This window comes from Anomaloglossus baeobatrachus, chromosome 12 (genome assembly GCF_048569485.1).
Source record: "Anomaloglossus baeobatrachus isolate aAnoBae1 chromosome 12, aAnoBae1.hap1, whole genome shotgun sequence".
Lineage (NCBI taxonomy): Eukaryota > Metazoa > Chordata > Amphibia > Anura > Aromobatidae > Anomaloglossus > Anomaloglossus baeobatrachus.
The window spans coordinates 88,251,550-88,276,235 of record NC_134364.1 but is presented as its reverse complement, the minus strand read 5'-3'; the positions used below and the strand labels follow the sequence as shown (position 1 = coordinate 88,276,235).

Genomic DNA, 24,686 nt, shown 5'->3' with positions numbered 1-24,686 from the left:
TTGGCTACAGAAAGGCTGCCTTTACACCCTTTTGTCACCGAGGATTTTCGAGACCTTATGCCCATTGCAGTGCCCCAAGAGCCGATGGCCATTTGCCACTCGTTCTCCAAAAAAGGGGTGCCCGCGCTAACACAGCAGGTCGCACACAACATCACCGCTTCCTTGAGAAACTCTGTGTGTGACAGGGTGCATTTCACCACAGATACTTGGAACAGTAAACATGGACAGGGGCGTTACATGTCGCTGACTGGGCACTGGGTAACTATGGTGATAGATGGAGAAGTGTCTGCTGTACAAGTCTTGCCGTCCCCACGAGTTGTGTGTTTCAATCCTTCCTCTGTATGTACAAGTTCCTCCACTGCTTCTGCCTCATCAACCTCGTGTTGTTCCTGCACCTCAGTCCAAACCCTGTGTGGTCATGCCACCCTTCCTTGTAACTGCGCCCAAGCAATCCCACACACCTCCTTACTATGCTGGCAGCAGAGCTCAAGGCCATCAGGCGGTCAAATGTTTACTTTGAAATGTAGGGGAAATGTGAGACACCGCTGAGGAGTTGTGGACGGTTAGCTCTGTAGAGTGAGACCGAGTTTCATCAATGGTTGTCTCCACTCAACCAGCAGCCAGGGAATGCCGGGTGCGACAATGATGCTAAACAGTCTGAGGCCCTTCTTCAGGGCAATGTGACACGCGTGCCTTGTATGGCTTACGTGTTGAATCCGAATCTCCAGCAATTTTTAAAACACTATCCCGGCCTACATGTCCTTCTGTCGAGGGCACGGTGTAAGGCCTGTCTGGATCGACACACTCAGGCGGGCTGTAAAGGATAGGCTAGAGGGAACCCACTCACCAAGCTGGACCCCCAGAACCCTGAAACCCTTTAATCCCTATACAGTGATGTTGAATGACACAGGGCCCAAGTTGATCAATACCTGTGGAAGGCTGCAGTTCCAGAGAATAGTAGTCATGCAGGGTCAAAACATTAATTGAGGAAGAGGAACAGAATGCGAGGGACAAGACTTAATCAGAAAACAAGCAGAGGTGAAATGCGAATCGGCCAACGAGGTACCTAAACAGCAAGCAGGAAAAGTAGTCAGGTAACAAGCACACAAACTCATAAAACTAAACTGGGGGTAACAGTAACCAGAGGTTCATAGCTATGTCTGGCAGTGGTCTTCAGACAGGAGGGGCCTAAAAAAGGGTGTTGTGTCTTCCCATTGGTTGTAGCTGAATGATGGTACTTCATCTGTGAGATACCCACCACCTGCATTCAGCCTGTGGTTCTGCATCTGTCAAGGTAATGCATCCCAGTGGGTGAGCATAACCTGTGTCCACCTGTGCCGCTGGCGTCGACTCCTCTCCCATCATCAGCACTATGCACGAAAGGAACACGTTGTCAACTTGCGACAGGAGTACAAATTGACGTAGCGGACTACGGTGGTGACTTAACAGCCGTGTGCGGCAATGCCCATGTGACACACGTGACTTGTATGGCTCACGTGTTTAATCTGATTCTCCAGCAATTTTTAAAACAGCATCCCGGCCTACATGGCCTTGTGCAGCGGGCACGCTCACTATGTGCTCACTTCCATTGTTCGCACCCAGTAGCTCAACAACTTTCATCACTCCTGAAGTCTTAAGGTCTGGCGGTTAAACGTCAGAAATGCGATGTTCCGACACGCAAGAATTGGAATCTGCACATGTTGCAGCGTCTGTGGCAGCACCGCAGAGCCCAGCTGAAATACGTTATGACGTACACCCTGGGCTAACTTGATCCAGAGGTGGTGCAGATCACGCTGCTGGAGTGGTGTCAGATCAAGGACATATGCACCGTTCTACACAGTTTACAAATGTCGACGCAGATGTTTAACACTGGCGATGACATTCTCAGCGTGACAATTTTGGTCATCTACATGATGGAACACACTGTAAGTATTATTCGGAGTCAGGTGTTGGTCCAAGAGGAAGGGAGGAAGTACTGGAGGAGTCATATGCGGAAGGGATAACAAGATCTACAAGGTCCAGACGGTCAGCGGCACCTTGGCGGCAGTCATGGTACGGTGGGGGAGAGGGATTATCAAGGGAGCATACTATCAGCAAAACAGTTGAGGAAGGTGCAGGAGCCCAGGAAGAAATGGAGGACGAACTGGCGATGGGCATGGAAGACTCAGCAGATTAGTGAGAGCTTGCTCACATTTTGGTTGTGCGAGGTTGTGGGGAGAGGGCAGAGGAAGGAGGCATGATTCTCACCTCTCCGCCACCAACACACCAAGGACTTGGTCCTCCTGGATGCTCAAGACACATGAGCGCCTTCTTGCTGCACTACCTACAACATGACCCTCAGATTGTACGAATTCCAAGTCATGCTGACTACTGGGTTGCCACACTGTTAGATCCCCGGTACAACACAAAATTTTGCGAAATAACTCCTGCCATAGAAAGGGACGCGCGTATGCAGGAGTATCAGCAGAAGGTGGTACGCAATCTTACATCTGCTTTTCCACTAAACACCAGTGGTGCACAGAGTGAATCTCAACGCTTTTTCATCGATAGGAGGAAGTAGTCTTACTTGTCCACATCTGAGGGACCGAGGGCTGGCTGCTGTGCTGAGACGGCGTTGAGTACGGTGTCTCTGCAGAGTTGCATTTTTGGTCATATACAAACTGAGTTGAAAAAGGACAGATGCTGGTGGAAAGGGGAACAGGTGTGTTGGAAAGGGTAAAAATGTTTGTGTCCGTGTGTTTGGTGGTTAAGCAACATTAACATTTGCTGAAGAAACAACATCTGGTATGGTGGGACTGGCAGATTTGGATAAGGTGGTATATACTATGTTACCGCTATATCAAAAATATTAAGAAGAAAAGAAAGAGAAAGGTAGATATCCCAATCGCCATTCGGTGTCCACCGTGCTCACAGATGGAAAAGGAGAGGTTGGCAACTGGAAGGTTAGGTGGAGGATACAGAGCAGGTTGACTCTCAAACAAATAGTAGCCTGAACCGAGTTAGACGCAACTCGGATCTGGAGACTTGGAGCCCTGTTAGCGTGACAGGGTCCACACGACCACCCAGCCCCGGAACTCCCTGTTAACAACACAGGGGCCATTGGTTACGCAGTCCGTGTGCGTAGGGGACACACCTGTGGACAGCAGGTGCATCAGCAGCAGCAGGCCTGTTTATGCCACTGGGCTGCACTAGCAGGGCTGGTAGGACAGGAGCTGTTCTTAAACGTTCTGCGTTACCAACTGTGGTGGCGGCCTGCATCGATGACCTATCCCTGCCTACCTCTGGCCTAAAGCCGCAATGGGTTCAACACATGGAGGTGTGCTCTTTCGGAGCATAATAGAAGACTGGGCACCTTCTTCTTGGCTCCAGCCCCTTTTATAACCTGGGTCCGCCCGAAACCAGGGTGGACCACAATGCACCTCCTGGAGACAAAAGCAGAGTGACACGTCATGAGTGGCATAACTAGCGTCCTATTTTGAACCGCCACTTGAATGATGACCTCATGGCTGCCACAACCAAAACACCTCAACAGTCATCGTCTGACCAACAACAATGAGGTGACAAGTCATAGGGGCGGCCCTCTGCAAGCCTGTTGGGAGTGGCCTGGCCAAATTGTCAGGACACCTGATGCCCTGTGGTCTATATGGGCTCCCCACATCAGGGGCAGGGCCAAAGAGTTCATTACCCGACCTAGCCTCTGATGCAGTAAGTGCCTGAGCATGCTCAGTAGCATGAAATGCAGTTTCTGAAAAAAAGACTATCCGCTTCAGCATGCTGTCTAGGCACAACACAGGACTTAGACCCGGCACGGAGAAACCGCGGAAACACTTCGTTCAATTGTGAGGGGAGTCATTTTGGAGTTTTGTGAGGAGTACCGTAACGCCAGTGAGCAGCATCCTGTGCCACAGACCAACATTCTTCCGGTGCTGTCTATACTGCTTACCATGAGAGGAGCGTAAAGTCTGTATTTCTGGCAACTGGACATCACAGTACCCGGGTACGGTAGGCTGTACCCAGACAGTAATGCGTGCACGCAAAACTTTGTTTTATTATGAAAACACATATCTGTTCTGGGTAGGACGACTATATAGACAATCACACTTGCTGCCTCTGCACTGTCAAATTGTCACGTACAGTTTAAATCATAGAGGGACAGCGACACATGTTTGCATTGAATGTTGCTTTTCAATATTTACATGACTGTGTTGCAGAGCTGTGTGGTTTGCATTCACACTGTTATCATCTGCCTTATCTGTGAGGCTTCAGCTAACAAGGGTATTCAGGGTGGGTGATGTGTTTTGTCTATGTTTAGGTAGATAACTGGGAAGCTCTTGTGATGCGCCACTAGTTAGTTGTCTTCACACACACACACACACACACACACGCACGCACAAACACACAATTACTGCTGCTAGGCAGAGGGCTTAGCAAGCAGTAGGCCACTGATTAGATTGTTCTATTATTTCAATTTAATGCATGGTTCTTATTGTTTGTTTTGGGAAAGTGAAAGAATCATTTATGAACCCAACTGAAAACAGTGCTTTTCATGTTGCGTGGTTTTGCTGCATACTGTCGATCCCACCAAATACAAGACTTAAAATGAAGCATAAGTCGCAAAGGGAATTTCACTGTGCTACAATGCGGCCTAGCGGGGCTGTGCAACCACCGCCTGCCCCATCAAGTGCATCAAGTGCTCTTCATCTTCTGTGACTGTGGGGACAGCAGTCACACATGCTTTTTCACGATGAACTTCCACCCCTTTAAATGGAGTACAACAGCCACTTTTTGGATGCCACTAACTGGCAGCATTTTTTTGCTATTATTATAGCTTATTAAAAACAGAGCAGGAGGGTGTCATGCAGAGGGGCTAGAAATAGCTTGACACCATTGGGGCACAAATGGAGTACAACAGCCACTTTTTGGATGACACTAACTGGCAGCATTTTTTGCTATTATTATAGCTTATTAAAAACAGAGCAGGAGGGTGTAATGCAGAGGTGCTGGAAATAGCTTGGCACCAGTGGGACACTAATGGAAGTCCAACTGCCACTTTTAGGATGCCACTAAGTTTACTCAGTGTTTGCTAGTATAATGGCTTAGTAACAATGAGTTTGAGTGTGCAATGCAGAGGTGCTGCAAATAGCTTTGCACTAGTGGGACACTAATGGAAGTCCAACTGCCACTTTTAGGATGCCACTAAGTTTACTCAGTGTTTGCTAGTATAATGGCTTAGTAACAATGATTTCGAGTGTGCAATGCAGAGGTTCTGCAAATAGATTTGCACTAGTGGGATACTAATGGAAGTCCAACTGCCACTTTTAGGATGCCACTAAGTTTACTCAGTGTTTGCTAGTATAATGGCTTAGTAACAATGAGTTTGAGTGTGCAATGCAGAGGTTCTGCAAATAGATTTGCACTAGTGGGATACTAATGGAAGTCCAACAGCCACTTTTAGGATGCCACTAAGTTTACTCAGTGTTTGCTAGTATAATGGCTTAGTAACAATGCGTTTGAGTGTGCAATGCAGAGGTTCTGCAAATAGATTTGCACTAGTGGGGCACTAATGGAAATCCAACAGCCACTTTTAGGATGCCACTAAGTTTACTCAGTGTTTGCTAGTATAATGGCTTAGTAACAATGAGTTTGAGTGTGCAAAGGGCAGGAGGGTACAGTGGCAGGGTTGTGGGTCAGTGTAGAGGAAAGGAAGCCTCACTTTCTATCCCTCCTAATGGGGAAATGCAGCGAGGAAATCCCTGACCTTAGCTACACAGACGCTGTTATCTTGTGTAGCTGTTAAAATCTGTTTTCATGGACCTGACTGTCACCTATGGCTCTGAGCCTGCTGGTATTAGCCCTTACAAGGGCTAATAGAAACTTCTATCCCTATTCTGTATAGCGCTGTGTGTAGAGTGTACACAGCAGTATCGGAGACAGGAGCTACGCCAGCGGTGACTGACACCCAGACGCAGAAGGCAGATAATGGCGTCCAGACGGACAGATGCCCATATTTATAATGCAGGGACATGTGACATGGACATCCTATCACACATGCCGTTGCTTCTCTGGCTAAAAGTCCACTTAGCTGTGTGTGTGTCTGGGATTGACTGACATGCTGGCCCGCCCCACTACACGCGCGCGCTTAGGGAAGGAAGACAAGGAAAAAAAAAAAAATGGCGATCGCCATTATCCCAGCAGCAGTGATCTGAATGCGCTGTTCCCGCACACTACACGCTGAAATTTCATAATAGTGTGAGTCACAGAGTGACTTACACTATTACAGCGGAAAGCCAGCTAGTAATTAGCTTGGCTTTTTGCTGCTAGAACCGTTCTCGAACGTAACTAGAACTATCGAGCTTTAGCAAAAAGCTCGAGTTCTAGTTCGATCTAGAACAGCCCCCAAAATCACTCAAACCGCGAACTGGAGAACCGCGAACCGCGCTCAACTCTACTCATTACTTCATTCGATTCACTTTCTTCCTATCCTGCGTAGAAGTTATATTTACTTTCTGCAACTCTCTTTTTTTTCCTTCCATGGCAATTGGAGTTTCTAATATAGCCCATCCAAAGCTTCCCTTGCTTCAATGACTGTTACAGAGTTTCTGTTCATACCATTGCATCTAGTTCTGACTGATTAAATACTTGATCTCCTGCCTCAACACTTGATTTGACACTTATTTTCCTGCTGCCTATGTTCCTGGTCTTGAACAAAACTCACCTCTGGATTTCCAACATTTCTCGTTTACTCCCATTGTCTCACCTCTGAACTTAATACTATGTCCTCCATGATGGCAATGTTACTGCCATTAGTCTGTAACTATTCTTGGTGCCACCACCTAGACATTTGACCAGAAATTCTAATAAACCCAAGAGAGAGATTAGGGTGAGTTACTGAAGTGTTTCTCCCACTCCCTGGCCTGGTTTAATTTCTACTTATATAATGAGTCTATAAACATAAGGAGAAGACAAACAGGACCAAAAATGTAAGGGATTCTTACTGTTACTGTAGTCTTCCTGGCCACTATTGGTTGAACTTGCTCCGACGTCAATTGTTGTGACATGTGTAATTCTTAATAACACGAAAATAAAAAAAAAAGTAGTAATAAATATATATTATGAATTCCACGCCAAAAAGTCATATTAAGGATATGTTCACTTGGAGTTTTGTTTTGTAAGTGGATCTATTTCAAAATACAAATTTAAGAGTAATCAAAGATTATGACTTTTTAAAATGGTCCACTTAAAAATCAACATCAAAAACCCTACCGTCTATCAATTCCTATAGCAAGTGCAAAATGGCCACTTACCTGGCCGGGCCATTAGTTCTCTCTGTAAGAAGCATAACAAACAAAATTTAAAATCATAACTTAAAAAAATGCAGAGGTAAATCTAATATATTTCAGAATTAATCAGAATTACCTGTTTTAAATTGATTGAAGGCACAGTTTATTAATAATGGAGCCATTTTCTGTCTATGTATAAAGCCAATGGCAGCAGTGAGAATGGTCAACAGCACAACGCTCAATGCAATGATCAGGACATTGCTTTCCACTAGAAAAAATATTTGTTTAAATATTAATAATAGGATTAATTAAAGGCTTTAATTACAAATTAGGATTAAAATTTAAAATCTTTACTGAAGTAGCAGATTGCTAACCTCAACAGGTAATTAAAGCCATGAAGTAAAATAAGAAAAGATGTTAATAAACATCACAAATTGCTTTAACACTAGAAGTCCCAGAGAGGGGTCATTTAACATTTCTACCTTTGGAACCCAGAGACGGGTCGAATGACCTGAAGGATTTTAGCTAACATCCCATAATCACCGTCTTTTGTTCTGTAATTAAGGCCATTACTGTCGCACCACAGGAGGTTGTTGTTTTCCATTGAGTTTAGCCATTTAGTTTCTAGTTAGTTCTATTCAGTTTATTGTATGTCATTTGACCCTCTTTCGGGACTTCAGGGGGGAGCTCGAAATTTCTGGGACTTCTAGTGTTAAATACGACCACCAAAATATATAAAACTTCTATTACCTTGGTACTTTATTCTTGGTGATAACCTTACAAAATTTGTCAAAACTTTTATGAGAAAGTATTTTTTTAAAAAGGCAGCTCTCTCTCCCCCCTCTCCCAGCAGAACAGCCCAGCACAATCTAAAACACAAATTAGATCTATCCAATCAACATTAAAAGTTTTGCTTAGAGAACTCTCACCAGTTGGACTTGGCTCCAAAACATTTATATATCTGGGGACACTCAGGACAGAGAAGGTTCTGTTAGGTGATAGTTTATTGCTGGCCTTACATTGATAAGTTCCACTGTGGTGAATCTGAAGTGAATCTATATATAACTGTTTCTGGTGGTCTATAAGCTGGTAGTATATTGACAATTCATCTATCACGTTTTCATTGTGGAACCAAATAAATGAAGGAGAGGTCCCATGCAGAACAGAGCAGGTAAAAGTAACCGTTTCGCCCAACAGGAAATCCTCATCATCTTTTGCCATCGTTATTGAGACATTTGCCACCGGGTCTGTAACGAAAATTACAAAACAAACTATGGAAACGCATTCATTGTGCACATATCAGAGTAGTTTACTGTAAAAAATATGTTCAAGTGTGTTCCTACAATGACTACATAAAAGTTGAGTACCAATCCATGGCCAATCCATTGACTCGAGCATTTCCGATGTTGACATGTTATCAGAGCTGTGTGTGAAGCTTTTCGCTTACTGCTTACTTCAATAGCTAAGCCTATGTCTAGATAAAGTAACTGTCATTCAGTCCCCTTAAAACACATTCTTAACGTCTGTAAAACACCAAAAGTGGAGATGCCAGGATAGGTAATAATTTGTTTGGTGGATTTCTGACTATTGGGAACTTCACCATTTGGCAGTATAGGGTATTTTTATCTCTGATGAGGATTTTTTAATTACGTTACAGAATAATAAAGCAGGTCGGACACCCAATCTGCATTTCATTCATTCCCTGGGGCTGCCAGAACCGAATCAAGCCAAGCGCAGAGCTCGGCAGCCACATGCTGCATTGGTTGACCATATGACCTGTTCTGCTGATTAGTGTGATTCCCAGTTGTCGGACCCCTCCAATCAACAAGTTATCATTTATTCTATGGATAGATGATAGCTTGTTCTCAGCAGACAACCCCTTTAATTTGATGAAAATATTTTCACTCTATAATGTGGTTTTTCCATAGATATATTTCTGTATGCATCTAAAATGTAGGAAATACTCACCCATAACGAACACATTTACTGTCCCACTTCGCTGTATCCTTGTTGAAATGTCATTTCGTGAGTCACAATAATAGGGTCCAGTCATGGTCACTACCTTGATGATATGTCTCATTTCTACAAATCTCTTTTTGTAACTTGTAACATTTCCTAATATTGTCCCATTGTGATAGAACCTATAGTACATAGGAAAGAAACTCTTGGAGGACTCACAATGAAGAGTGACCTCATCATTAACCATCACTTTTTCTGGTAAAATCTTCAGCCGAGGCTGGTCCACGCCAACTAGGGTGATAAGAAAAGCATAAATAATAATTAATAGCTTGGAATATAAAGAATTTGTCTAGGTCTGCAATATTCATGACTTTCTGTAAGCATAGGTCACCAATACCTGATCGGAAAGGATCCAATTCCTAGTGCTCCCAAGTTATTAGATATAGGAATGGGCTAAGAACTGTCTCAGCTCATGTTGCGGCACTGATTAATACTTTAGCATTCTTCATTCACTTTAACACCATGTAGCGGCCATTCCAGCTCTCCCAATAATCTGAGGGCTTTCCAGTTACGTGGGAGATTAGGTAAGTATAGTCATTAAAATTGTCCATTTTTACTTACCACTCCTGTCAAAGTCCCCTTTTCCAATGGCTCCATCATCAAAGGTTTCTAGTGTGGTGGAGATGTAATGTCACTATATGTATATAGTGGGTCCAACAATACTGTTGTGTTCCTAGCCTTACTACTATATTTAGAGCTTAACTTTTACTGTATGGCTACTTACTTTTTACCACAATGCTGAGGTCCTCGCTGTATTTAAGAACCTTATTATTTGCAGATTTACTGGAACATTTATAATTTCCACTGCTTTCTTCACTGGCTCGAGGGATGATATAAGTGTTATCCACAGTATAATCACGTATAGTGCGTGAGCCCCTGAAGAAGCTGTAGAGCAGAGAGCTTCCAGACGGAGGTGTGGACACACATTGCAGTGCCACATTCTCTTCTTTCCTTACATTGGCTGATGGGAAAGCCTCCAACACTGGTGTCTTGAACAACTCTGGATTATATTAATAATGAGAATAAAAACTATCAGAGAGATGACCACTATGACTTTTTTAGATTCCCGCTTCTGGTCTGGAAGAGTTTTCAACATTCTCATTAGCAAAGGCAGGATTATAATGACAAGTAACACAGGATTCACCAATTACAATAGTTGACGTCACAGTTGACCCTACTCCCCCTCCCTTCACAATGACCTTTGCAAACACTCATTAGACACTTCAAGGTTAAGGATTAAGTCATTGTGGCTAATGTACATGTGAATTTTCTGAAACATGAAGTTACAATAGAAAAATGCCCCATTGGCCACAAAAAAAAAAAACATTTTAAGATTTCCCATTTTTATTTTTATTAAAGATTCTGATATGAAATAAAATAAAAAAAAATAGAAAAACAGGAAAGACTAATTCATTTTGAAGTAACGATGGCCACTTTTCATAGATGCATGTGTACCATCACTAGCCTCTAGTAGGCAACAAAGAGCCATTTTCAAAAACAATTTTCATGGCCTTCCCCCTTTCCTGTTGGACTATATTTACCTTGTACGTGGATGGTTGAGCTGTCACTCATTTTCTTCACAGTACCTAATAACGTTGTCACTTCACATGAATATTTCCCAGAATGCTCCAGCCGTACAGACGAGATTCTATATTTGTCATTTTCACTGAATTCCCATATTTTTTGTTCATCTTTATAAAATGCGAACTGTAGTGTTGTCGTCCTCCTTCGAAGAGCGAGAGTCGTGTCACAAATCAGTGTCATTTCATCGCCTTCTCTTATTATTGATTGTGTCAACTTTAAAACTGGGACTGAGAATAAGTCTGGAAAGAAATTACATAAAGTCGATGGAATAGACGTTTATGATTTTTTTCATGTACATAAATATATTTTCGTTAATATATTGGAGTGGCGAATGGAGTGCAAAGAATCAGTCGTCATATCTCCAGATTGGATGTATTTTAACCATATCTTTTTATTTACCATGGACAAGAACAGAAATTCCATTCGATGTATGAGTGGTCAAGAATCGTTTCCTTTCACATTTATACACTCCATTTACTGTCTTATCCACATAATAATGTAGGCTTTTAATTTGATTGTCCTTGTAAGTTTTCACTCCTTTTGAAAACAAATTATCCCAACCATGGCAATTTGTAGTCCACCTGTCTCCTTCGTAAATGTAAGGAGGCACTTGAAGAATCACCCAATCTGAAAGACAAAAATACAAAGTTTAATTTATTTTTTTCTGGACATTGTGTGACATTACCTAGATACTGTATGGAAAAAATGTATCTGGTCCCATACAGTGTTTGGATCCTATGTCACTCACTATTTATCTGGGTAATGTATAATATATATTATTATTTTTTTCTCCTGAAGAAGGAGTCTTTAGCTCCGAAACGAGTAGAACAATAAAATCAAACATCTTAATCTCCATTAATCTTCAGTGATCTTTTTCTGGCAGCGCTGATTAACTTTGTTATTCCATTTCCTCCAACGCTATCTGGGCACTGTGTAACCTTATGTGTATGTATGTGACACTGACAATCTGTGTGCTATGTGAAACTATCTGGACACGGACATTATCTGGATGGTGTTTGACACTATTTATCTGGGCCCTTGGTGATATTAGGTTGCGTTCACATGTCCTGTAGTCATCCATTAGAATGGTTCCTGCAGAGATCTGTTGGCAAAATGATTTCTGCCGAATTCGTTTTTTTAACATGGGCGTCTATGGAGAACGGATGGGACAATTTGCAAAGTTGTATCAAATACTTAATTTCCTCACTGTATGTGTCACAATAGATCTGGATATGTTGTGACATTATCTGGATGACATGACACTATTTATCTGAACCATGGGTGGACAGAGATAGAAAGTGGCTTTTTTTCTGAACAGTATATGGGCCTTTTGCATTCCAAACCTCAGCATAATGCACCCCTTTATGTGTCTGTGAAAGATGCCTCTTTATACTTTGGAGGTGGAACTGGGCCCCAATACTTAGTGGGCTTCTGTGTGGCACAGAGGTTGCACCAAAGGTATGACCACCCATGATCTGGACACTGGAGAACGGGTTCATAAACTAAAGTTGTCTGAGAGCTGTTTGAAGGTGATAACCTGACCTTGAAGACCTCACTGCATTGTGTATACTGTATATAAATCTTGAATCTATTATCTCACCATTGCTTACATCCAGGCTGACTGGATCGCTTCTCTCACTGGACGTAGTCTCACACTGGTATTTTCCACTATGTCTTATTTCAGCAGAATTAATCTGAAATTTCTGCTGATAAATTTGAATTTCTTGGTTGTCTTTGTACCAGTAAAAGTCTCCATATGTCTGTGTAGTAGAATAAACATTACATGTAAAAGACATTTTTTCTCCTCTGAATATCGTCCTCCAGTCTGGATCCAATATTACATATGTTACTACTTCTGCCTCTGAAACAGAACAGAACAGTTGTGAGAAGCAGAAAAAAGAAAATCTGTGAAATGTTTTCATGAAATTATATTTAAAAGGACCTTATAAAGTCTGTCACTATCTGGACACTGTGCCCCACAATACTGTATATCTGGATACTGTGCACCACAATACTGCATATCTGGACACTGTGCACCACAATACTGCATATCTGGACACTGTGCACCACAATACTGTATATCTGGACACTGTGCACCACAATACTGTATATCTGGACACTGTGCACCACAATACTGTATATCTGGATACTGTGCACCACAATACTGCATATCTGGACACTGTGCACCACAATACTGTATATCTGGATGCTGTGTGACAGTGTAAATCTGGACACTGTGAACCACAATACTGTATATCTGGACACTGTGCACCACAATACTGTATATCTGGACACTGTGCACCACAATACTGTATATCTGGACACTGTGCACCACAATACTGTATATCTGGACACTGTGCACCACAATACTGTATATCTGGACACTGTGCACCACAATACTGTATATCTGGACACTGTGCACCACAATACTGTATATCTGGATGGTGTGTGACAGTGTTTATCTGGGCACTGTGCACCACAATACTGTATATCTGGATACTGTGCACCACAATACTGCATATCTGGACACTGTGCACCACAATACTGTATATCTGGATGCTGTGTGACAGTGTAAATCTGGACACTGTGAACCACAATACTGTATATCTGGACACTGTGCACCACAATACTGTATATCTGGACACTGTGCACCACAATACTGTATATCTGGACACTGTGCACCACAATACTGTATATCTGGACACTGTGCACCACAATACTGTATATCTGGATGGTGTGTGACAGTGTTTATCTGGGCACTGTGCACCACAATACTGTATATCTGGATGTTGTGTGACAGTGTTTATCTGGACACTGTGCACCACAATACTGTATATCTGGATGCTGTGTGACAGTGTTTATCTGGGCACTGTGCACCACAATACTGTATATCTGGATGTTGTGTGACAGTGTTTATCTGGACACTGTGCACCACAATACTGTATATCTGGACACTGTGCACCACAATACTGTATATCTGGACACTGTGCACCACAATACTGTATATCTGGACACTGTGCACCACAATACTGTATATCTGGATGCTGTGTGACAGTGTTTATCTGGACACTGTGCACCACAATACTGTATATCTGGATTCTGTGTGACAGTGTTTATCTGGACACTGTGCACCACAATACTGTATATCTGGACACTGTGCACCACAATACTGTATATCTGGACACTGTGCACCACAATACTGTATATCTGGACACTGTGCACCACAATACTGTATATCTGGACACGGTGCACCACAATACTGTATATCTGGATGTTGTGTGACAGTGTTTATCTGGACACTGTGCACCACAATACTGTATATCTGGATGGTGTGTGACAGTGTTTATCTGGGCACTGTGCACCACAATACTGTATATCTGGATGTTGTGTGACAGTGTTTATCTGGACACTGTGCACCACAATACTGTATATCTGGATACTGTGTGACAGTGTTTATCTGGGCACTGTGCACCACAATACTGTATATCTGGATGTTGTGTGACAGTGTTTATCTGGACACTGTGCACCACAATACTATATATCTGGACACTGTGCACCACAATACTGTATATCTGGACACTGTGCACCACAATACTGTATATCTGGACACTGTGCACCACAATACTGTATATCTGGACACTGTGCACCACAATACTGTATATCTGGACACTGTGCACCACAATACTGTATATCTGGACACTGTGCACCACAATACTGTATATCTGGACACTGTGCACCACAATACTGTATATCTGGATGCTGTGTGACAGTGTTTATCTGGGCACTGTGCACCACAATACTGTATATCTAGATGTTGTGTGACAGTGTTTATCTGGACACTGTGCACCACAATACTATATATCTGGACACTGTGCACCACAATACTGTATATCTGGACACTGTGCACCACAATACTGTATATCTGGACACTGTGCACCACAATACTGTATATCTGGACACTGTGCACCACAATACTGTATATCTGGATGCTGTGTGACAGTGTTTATCTGGGCACTGTGCACCACAATACTGTATATCTGGATGTTGTGTGACAGTGTTTATCTGGGCACTGTGCACCACAATACTGTATATCTGGATGCTGTGTGACAGTGTTTATCTGGGCACTGTGCACCACAATACTGTATATCTGGATGGTGTGTGACAGTGTTTATCTGGACACTGTGCACCACAATACTGTATATCTGGATGTTGTATGACAGTGTTTATCTGGGCACTGTGCACCACAATACTGTTTATCTGGATGTTGTATGACAGTGTTTATCTGGACACTGTGTACCACAATACTGTATATCTGGATGGTGTGTGACAGTGTTTATCTGGACACTGAGCACCACAATACTGTATATCTGGATGTTGTGTGACAGTGATTATCTGGACACTGTGCACCACAATACTGCTTATCTAGATGCTGTGTGACAGTGTTTATCTGGACACTGTGCACCACAATACTGTATATCTGGATGCTGTGTGACAGTGTTTAGCTGGACACTGTGCACCACAATACTGTATATCTGGATGGTGTGTGACAGTGTTTAACTGGACACTGAGCACCACAATACTGTATATCTGGATGCTGTGTGACAGTGATTATCTGGACACTGTGCACCACAATACTGTATATCTGGATGCTGTGTGACAGTGATTATCTGGACACTGTGCACCACAATACTGTATATCTGGATGCTGTGTGACATTGTTTATCTGGATGGTGAGCACCACAATACTGTATATCTGGATGCTGCATGACAGTGTTTATCTGGACACTGTGCACCACAATACTGTATATCTGGATGCTGCATGACAGTGTTTATCTGGACACTGTGCAACACAATACTGTATATCTGGATGCTGTGTGAGAGTGTTTATCTGGACACTGTGCATCACAATACTGTATATCTGGATGCTGTGTGACATTGTTTATCTGGACACTGTGCACCACAATACTGCATATCTGGATTCTGTGTGACAGTGTTTATCTGGGCACTGTGCACCACAATACTGCATATCTGGATTCTGTGTGACAGTGTTTATCTGGACACTGTTCATCACAATACTGTATATCTGGATGCTGTGTGACAGTGTTTATCTGGACACTGTGCATCACAATACTGTATATCTGGATGCTGTGTGACATTGTTTATCTGGATGGTGAGCACCACAATACTGTATATCTGGATGCTGCATGACAGTATTTATCTGGACACTGTGCAACACAATACTGCATATCTGGATTCTGTGTGACAGTGTTTATCTGGACACTGTGCACCACAATACTGTATATCTGGATGCTGTGTGATATTATCTGGACTCTTTACACCACAAAACTGTATATCTGGATGCTGTGTGAAGCTGCCGAGAGCAGAGGTGCGAGGTAACATGTGGCGAGGTGGGGTGATCTTCAGCTTAAGCCCAGATCTGCACTACAGATGTCACGCCGTGATCACTGCTCCCAGCCGCATGCACTCACCTCATACCTCCACCCCCGGCAGCCTCTCCTGTCAGCCTGGTGTCTCGGCTGTTCCTCTTGTCAGTGATCAGAGCACAGAGCAGTGAGTGGAGGTCTGGGGTGAGCACATGCGGGGAGAGCAGAGGCCTGAGGTGAGCACACGCGGGGGGAGCAGAGGCCCGAGGTGAGCACATGCGGGGGGGAGTGGAGGCCCGAGGTGAGCACATGCGGGGGGACTGGAGGCCCGGGGGGAGCGGAGGCCTGAAGTGAGCACATGCGGGGGGGGAGAGTGGAGGCCCGAGGTGAGCACATGCGGGGGGGATTGGAGGCCCGAGGCGAGCACACACCGGGTGGGTGCAGTGATCGCAGCGAGTCTTCCACAGCACAACACCAGGATTAGCTGCAGATCCCCATCACTGCCACCATGCTCAGGGAGACAGTGGAGCACACAGCCACACAGTAGATGCTGTGGGCTCCACAGAGATGGCAGCGGTCTCCCCACAAAGCTGTGATCATGACAGTCCAGAGGGCATGTCGAGGTCACAGCAGGGAGCATCTACAGTGTAAGAGATAGGGTCAGAGGTTGACTACTATCTCTTATGCATAGAGACTGTCGTATTTGAGGTAACTCTTATTACACACAGCAAATCCAAGATGGCAGTACCCGTGTTTGAGTAACAATGGAATTGAATAAAAACTAAAAAAAACTATTAATTTAATTTTTTATTAAAAATAATTGAATCCATAATCACTATTATTAATGCAAAAATTAACAAACGCAGCACCTTTCCTTTCAGTGCTGTGCTGCACTAGCTCAATACCACATAACACTGTTTACCTGAACACTGTGCAACACTATTTATTTGGAAAGTGTTCAAGGCGATTTCATTGGATGTTGTACAACACTATTTGATTACTGTAATTGTAACGCTCAACGCTGGTGTTGAAGCGCCAAGCAAGAGTGGACCCACTGGAGGTGGCAAGAGGAGAGAAGGTGTGCGCTGATCAGACTGTGTCACCATCTGCCACTGCACAGCAATATTTATCTGCATAATCTATAATGTTTATTTTCTAGATATAGTATAACCCTATTTATCTTGTCACTATGTGACATTTTCTGGATGCTGTATGACACTAGGTAGTCTGGGACACTATCATGACTTTGTGACACTATACCTAGCCATTGTGTATCACTGTTTGGACTATATGTACAATAATCTGCATGCTGCCTATAAAAATTATTTGGATGCTTTGACAGTATTTATCTGAACTCAGTGTTACACTATATCTGAGCAGTATCTGGATGTAGTGTAACACTATCTGCTACACTGACATTATTTTGACTCTATATTTTTGGGCATTATGTGACATTATCTAGACTATGTATGATACTAGTTATTGTAATGCTGTGTGACACTGTTTGTTTAGCCACTGTGACACTACAGGTCAAACTGATTATTGCATTTGTGATTTTCTTTTATCAAGTCTTTGGTGTTTTATGCCTTATTTTCTTTTAACACTTTATCTCGGTGCTGTGTCACACTGGTCATACAACATTAGATGGCTCGGTCAATCTTTTGGCCAACAGTTATCTCAGTCAACTCTCCCATACACATCAGAGCTTGATCAAATATGCACTGCCATGTCCTCTTTGAGAAATCCACCACGAGACATCTCTACAGGCAACCTATATCTGGGAGAAAAATTCAATCGGCAGACTGAAATCGAACATGCTGGATCAAGGTCTCCCCCAACGATTAGTCGTCTAGTATCTCATGCACATTAGACTGTTGGCCAAATGTGAATACTTTGTACAGAGCTGATGAGCAGTGGGGGCGTCCGGTGTCATCAAAATCTATAAATACACAGAGCCCAACCTTAACCGTCGTATACATATCCAACACACTTCATTCTTTATAATACTCACCAGAGGGTTCCAAAAGAAATGCTGAAACAAAACAGAAAATATATCAGATGTGTAACAAACAGCTATAGAGATCAGGATTGTTCTGGGAGTTTTACCACCTTGAGGCTGCTTTACACGCAGCGACATCGCTAGCGATGTCGCTCGTGAAAGCACCCGCCCCCGTCGTTTGTGCATCACGGGCAAATCGCTGCCCGTGGCAGACAAAACCACTAGTACCCGTCACACATACCTTCCTAGCAACGTCGCTGTGGGCGGTGAACAACCTCTTTTTTTAAGGGGGAGGTTCGTTCGCCGTCACAGCAACGTCACACAGCGGCCCGCCAATAGAAGCGGAGGGGCGGAGACCAGCCGCATTATCGACACGTCCACCTCGTTGACGGCAGGACGCAGGTACGTTGTTGTTCGTCGTTCCCGGGGTGTCACACGTAGCGAAGTGTGCTGCCTCAGGAACAACGAACAACCTGCGTCCTGCACCAGCAACGATATTTGGGAAATGAACTACATGTCAACGATCAACAATTAGGTGAGTAATTTTGATCGTTAACACTCGCTCATAGGTGTCACACGCAACAACGTCGCTATATACTGTATATATACACCTTGCATTAAATACAAAATTAATTTTTGAAAAATTTCAACCAAAATGTTTCTTTTAAATTTTAAAGGTTTTTTTCATTTCAAACGACCACGGGTCAAATATCTTTTTCTGTAAATTCAACCACATCCTGTTAAAATTAAAAAGATATAAAAGCCTTGCAAATCACTTAAACAGGAAGTTTATTCAAAATTAGGATTTTTTAAATTAACAAAAATTTTATCCTAATAGAGAACGAAAAAAGTTTGTTCTTCTGAAAATAAAACAAAAAAATAATTTAAAGTTAAAACAAAATTATAAAAAATGGAAAACCTGGTTCAAAATTGATTCAAATAAAAGAAATGTCAATCAAAATTAAGATTTGTTTTTTAGATTAATCCATTTTCTTTTTTATCTTTAAGAAAGCATGGGATAATATGTTTTTATGTATATTCAACCATTCCCATTTAACTGCTTCACGACATCCACCATACATGTATGGAGCAGATTAACGGGGTACAAAAAACACACTTATGTGGCATTGGCATGTTCAGGAAAGTCTTATCTATCAAAATCTAAAACTAATTAAACCAATCGGTAAACATTGGGAAAAAAAAATTCAAGGACACCAAAATTACTTTTTTTGGTCACTGCAATATCACAAAAAACACTAACAAGTGATCAAAACATCATCTCTATTCGAAAATGGTGTAAATAAAAACGTCGTCTCGACAAAAAAAAACTAAGAACGGGAGGAAAAAGAGAAAATTCAAAAATGAAAATTGGCAGCGTCGTGAAGGGGTTAAAATCAATAAGATATATAACAACAAATTCTAACATTGGTTCGATGAAAATTAAAGGGAAGCTGTCATCAGAAATTTTGCACTAAACCTAAAAGATTCCCTCTCCGCTGGTGAGGTGTTGCACATGCGCGAGATTATGGGCGGCACTGTGACTTTCATCAGTAAGTACCCACCCATAATCTCGTGGTCGCGCTTTCCCCGCCGCCTCCACCGCCGCCTCCACCGTTCTGCGCAAGCGCTGGCCAGCTTACGTCACGTCACCTTTTTGAAATTGCGCAATGAGGGAGGCCGACTAACGGACACCAGAGAGCCCGCCCCCGTGTACCATTATCAAGATCTGAATACAAAAAGGTACCACTTTACAAAGTCTTTATTTTGGTCAGAAAGGGGGCACAATAATAACAGGAACATTGCTAGAATGCAACCCAGGAGCTGCAGAGGGGGAATCTTTTAGGTTTAGTGCAAAATTTCTGATGACAGGTTCCCTTTAAGAATATTTTAGATTAATCTAATTTTTTTACTTGAAATAGTTTTTCTAAAATTTCAACCACACCAATTCAGAATTAAAAAATGTAATATATATATATATATATATATATATATATATATAAAAATATATATATACATATATATATATAAATATATATATATATATATATACACACCGTATATATATATATATAAAAATATATATATATACTGTATATATATATATACTATATATATATATATATATATATATATACTGTATATATATATATATATATATATATACTATATATATATATATATATATATATATATATATATATATATATATATATATATATATATATATATATATATATATATATATACTGTATATACCTTGCATGGAATGCAAAATTGTTTCATATAAAAGATTCAATACAAATTTGGATTTTTTTAGATTAAATTACAGTATATATTTTTTAGGAATATAGTTGTAGCGCCCCTGAACCCATCAGGGCACTACTGGGTGCTGCATCCTCACAAAGATGCAGTGCCTACCCCCAGGGACCTGAAAGACCAGTGCCGGTACCACCAAAACATATAACATCCCCAGTTTTCACTCCCAATTAGGGGTGACTAACTAGTCCGGGACCCAATGGATGACCATCCAGAGGTGGAGCCAGTCCAGTCCACTAGCCGACAACCCGGTGGGAGGGGACAGAGACAGAATGACAGAGGAGTCCAGTAGTGACAGTTGAAGGGGACGGATGTGTCTCCAGACGGGGTCGTGTAGCAGTGACCTACGTGGCGTAGGAGAGTGGTTGCCAAGGAGGATACAGCCAGGTATCCCTGGAACCAGAGCACCAACGGGGCACAGGGCCCTAGATCAAGCAACAGCTTCAGGCAACCTGACAAACACCTGCACAGTGAGGGAACCTTCACGGACCTCACTGACCCAAGAATCCGGGGGGCACCAGCAGTAAAGATTGATCCAGGGACAAGAACAGAGCACCAACCCTACAGGGTTCGCACTGCCCGCTGTATGGAAGAGAGACTGCTGACAGACAGTAAGGGGCCCACAAATGCTCCAAGCTACGGGGTTCCACCAACCAGTGAGAGATGCCGGGGAAAGAGACTACCAAATCACCACATCGGCACAGGGACAAAAGGGACAAGGGGTCTTAACCAGCCATCCTCAGTGTCACAGCTCAACAGTTGTGAGTAAAAACAGAGGTTGCACTGCATCCCCATCGTGTGGTCTCCCTTCTTTCTGCACCGAATCCCACCTTTCACTCCCTGAGGCCCGGCCCTACTTGCGGAGGACCTACATCCAGGCTGCCACCACCATCATCCCCAGTGGTAACAGACTGTGCAGCGGCAGTTCCATCACTATAACCGCAACCCGCAAGTCGCATCATGATATAAACTCTTTCATCTCCACCTGTACATAATCCCCCTTTAAAAAGAATCCCCAGGGTCACGGAAATGGGCCATTACACAACTGTGACAAAGCATCCCCGTACATATACGGCCCGGGACCCAGTACCCCATAGCCCTGGAAGACACAGCTTTTGACTGACGTCATGAACAGGATATGGACTAGACCTGTTAACACGGGTGACATGCGCCTTATAGACTGTTTTTGTCTGCAAACTACCACCATTTTATTTTTTGTGAAAAAATAACTGCACCATGACTGTGGTGAAAAGGGCGCAAAAGGGGATCCCACGCACAACTCCTGCAAGCGCGGGTGGAAGAAGGCAGTGCCCTGACCCGGAAGCTCTCGAAGTGCTCCAGTCCCCGCAAGAGTGGTGTGAATATCCAAGGGGGATGGGAAAAATGCAGGTGCCTGGCGACGGGTCTGCAGCGGGACCCAGACGGCAGAGAGTTTAGAGGCGGAGGTCCAGTGGCTGTGCTGGATGATGCGGGCTCAGCAGCTCCTGCAGGTCAGGAGTGGCGAGCTGAAATGATGGAGGGGGGGCGGCCATGCGGGCCCACAAGCACCGAGCACCGATGTCAGAGATAGCACCAAGACCCTCCCAGACTGCTGCAACCCGAATGCTGGCACCGTTCATCGACCGGACCGCACCACCGTCTGACCCAGCCAGACCAGACAAGGCCACACTGCCTTACCCAGCTGAGAAGGACCTAGGTGCACCACCTTCCCCGGCCCGACCAGACCAGGTCGCATCACCATCTCCAGCCGAGAAGGACCAGTCGGGACCGTTCAAATCACCCCTACACCTGGAGTCGCGGAGGAGAACACAATCTCCGCTGACTATCACCAGGTACTGTTCCAAGCTGCTGTTGGGGACCTGGCAGCGAGCTGCTCGGCTGCAGATAAGGAAACCCCTGAACTGGGCAATGAAGGAGCAGCAGTCACTACCTGGGAACGGTACCGGATCACCTACCCAGTTCTCTGGTAGCTATGATCTGTTGTGCTACCGAAAAAGTTTTCTGATTCCAGTTTAAAATGTTGATTGACTTTTGCCGTTAACCAGTTTTGCCAATACCAGAGTACAACCTTCCAAAAAGGACCCTCAACAACATCATCAACAGGAGAGGAAAAGGTCGCAGGAAGGGTCTGCGGTAGAGTTGTCCGAGACCTGGTCACCATGGAAACCGGTGACCTTTCTCCTAGGGGTTTTGGGGACCAGGACCTTTGGGTGGTGGTTGACAGGAGGGGTACTCCAGTTTGCAATGGTTAAAAAAAATGCCTTCCCTGCGTGGGAAGAATGTTAATAATTTTAATGTTTTAACAAAGAAAAAAAAATGTTAACCTGTATTACTCTTTTGCAGCCCAAGGACGTGCTGTGTTTAACCAAGGGGGAATGTAGCACCCCTGAACCCATCAGGGCACTACTGGGTACTGCATCATGACAAAGAGGCAGGGCCTACCCCCAGGGACCTGAAAGACCAGTGCCGGAACCACCAAAACACATAACATCCCCAGTTCCCACTCACAATTAGGGGTGACTGACTAGTCCGGGACCCAATGGATGACCATCCAGAGGTTGAGCCAGTCCAGTCCAATAGCCAACAACCCTTTGAGAGGGGACAGAGACAAAATGACAGAGGAGTCCGGTAGTGACAGTTGAAGGGGACGGATGTGTCTCCAGACGGGGTCGTGTAGCAGTGACCTACGTGGCGTAGGAGAGTGGTTGCCAGGGAGGGTACAGCCAGGTACCCCTGGAACCAGAGCACCGATGGGGCACAGGGCCCTAGGTAATGCAACAGCTTCAGGCAACCTGACAAACACCTGCACAGTGAGGGAACCTTCACGGACCTCACTGACCCAAGAATCCGGGGGCACCAGCAGTAACGATTGAACCAGGGACCGGAACAGAGCACGACCCTACAGGGTTTGCACTGCCCATCGTACGGATGAGAGTCTACCGACATACAGTAAGGGACCCACAAACGCTCCAAGCTACGGGGTCCCACCAACCAGTGAGAGGTGCCGGGGAAAGAGATGACCAAATCACCACACTGGCACTGGGACAAAAGGGACCAGGGGTCTGAACCAGCCATCCTCAGTGCCACAGCTTAACACCACTGTGAGTAAAAACAGAAGTTGCACTGCATCCCCAGCATGTGGTCTCCCTTCTTTCTGCGCCGAATCTCACCATTCACGCTCTGGGGCCCGGCCCTACTTGCGGAGGGCCTACCATCCAGGCTGCCACCATCATCAGCCCCAGTGGTAATAGACTGTGCAGCGGCAGTTCCATCACCATAGCCCTGGGCACCACACAGTTTTTATGAAAATTCAACCAGACCAGTTTAAAATTAAAACTCTAGATAAAAACTTTGTATTGAATACAAAATTGTTCCATTTAAATGAAAGTTTCACTCAAAATTAAGATTTATTTTTTTTAGACTAATCTACGGTAAAAAAAAAAAAAAAAATTAGCGATAGAGTTTTTCTGACAATTCAACCAGACCATTTTAAAATAAAAAGCATAAAAAATGTATAAAAACCTTATATGGAATATAAAATTGTTTAATTTCAATTAAAGTTTCAATCAAAATTAGGATTTTATTTTTTAGATTAATCTAAGGTAATTTTTTTTATTCAGAATAGAAGTTTTCTGAAAATTCAACGAGACCATTTTAAAATTAAAAATATCAAAACGATATAAAACCTTGCATTAAATGCAAAATTGATTCATTGAAAATAAAATTCAAACAAAATGATTATTTTTATTTTTTTTTTAATCAGTTCTTTTTATTCATTTAAACTAGAGCACAGGAAAAATATATTTTCATGCAATTTCAAACAGGACAATATAAATGTAACAGAATACCGGTATGAAAAAAATATAAAAACCTGACTTTTTTTATTAAATCGATTCAATTCAAAGAAATTTCAATCAAACTTAAGATATTTTTAGATAAATCTAAAACAAAGCACAGGACAAATATGATTTAAAAAAAAATTAACAACACCCGCCAAAATATTCTAAATGTGTTTATGTAGAAATATGGCTTAAAAATAATGTAACAAAACCTCGAAAAGATTTTTCCTTTTTCGATAGGAGTATAATCAATTATTTATACCAAA

At 43.1% G+C, this 24,686-nt stretch overlaps 1 protein-coding gene across 1 annotated transcript in view; it reads right to left on the bottom strand.

The window, feature by feature from the left end:
• LOC142258219 (Fc receptor-like protein 3) overlaps nt 1-24,686 on the bottom strand; it is a 41,695-nt gene that overhangs the window by 12,248 nt on the left and 4,761 nt on the right. Inside the window, exons 3-13 of the mRNA XM_075330729.1 lie at nt 18,278-18,298; nt 12,484-12,744; nt 11,283-11,510; nt 10,841-11,122; nt 10,024-10,299; nt 9,861-9,908; nt 9,249-9,530; nt 8,210-8,527; nt 7,417-7,548; nt 7,305-7,326; nt 6,996-7,066 (exon numbers count right to left, since the gene is read on the bottom strand). Coding sequence (XP_075186844.1) covers nt 6,996-7,066; nt 7,305-7,326; nt 7,417-7,548; nt 8,210-8,527; nt 9,249-9,530; nt 9,861-9,908; nt 10,024-10,299; nt 10,841-11,122; nt 11,283-11,510; nt 12,484-12,744; nt 18,278-18,298 — 1,941 coding nt within the window. The remainder of the gene's footprint in view (nt 1-6,995; nt 7,067-7,304; nt 7,327-7,416; nt 7,549-8,209; nt 8,528-9,248; nt 9,531-9,860; nt 9,909-10,023; nt 10,300-10,840; nt 11,123-11,282; nt 11,511-12,483; nt 12,745-18,277; nt 18,299-24,686) is intronic.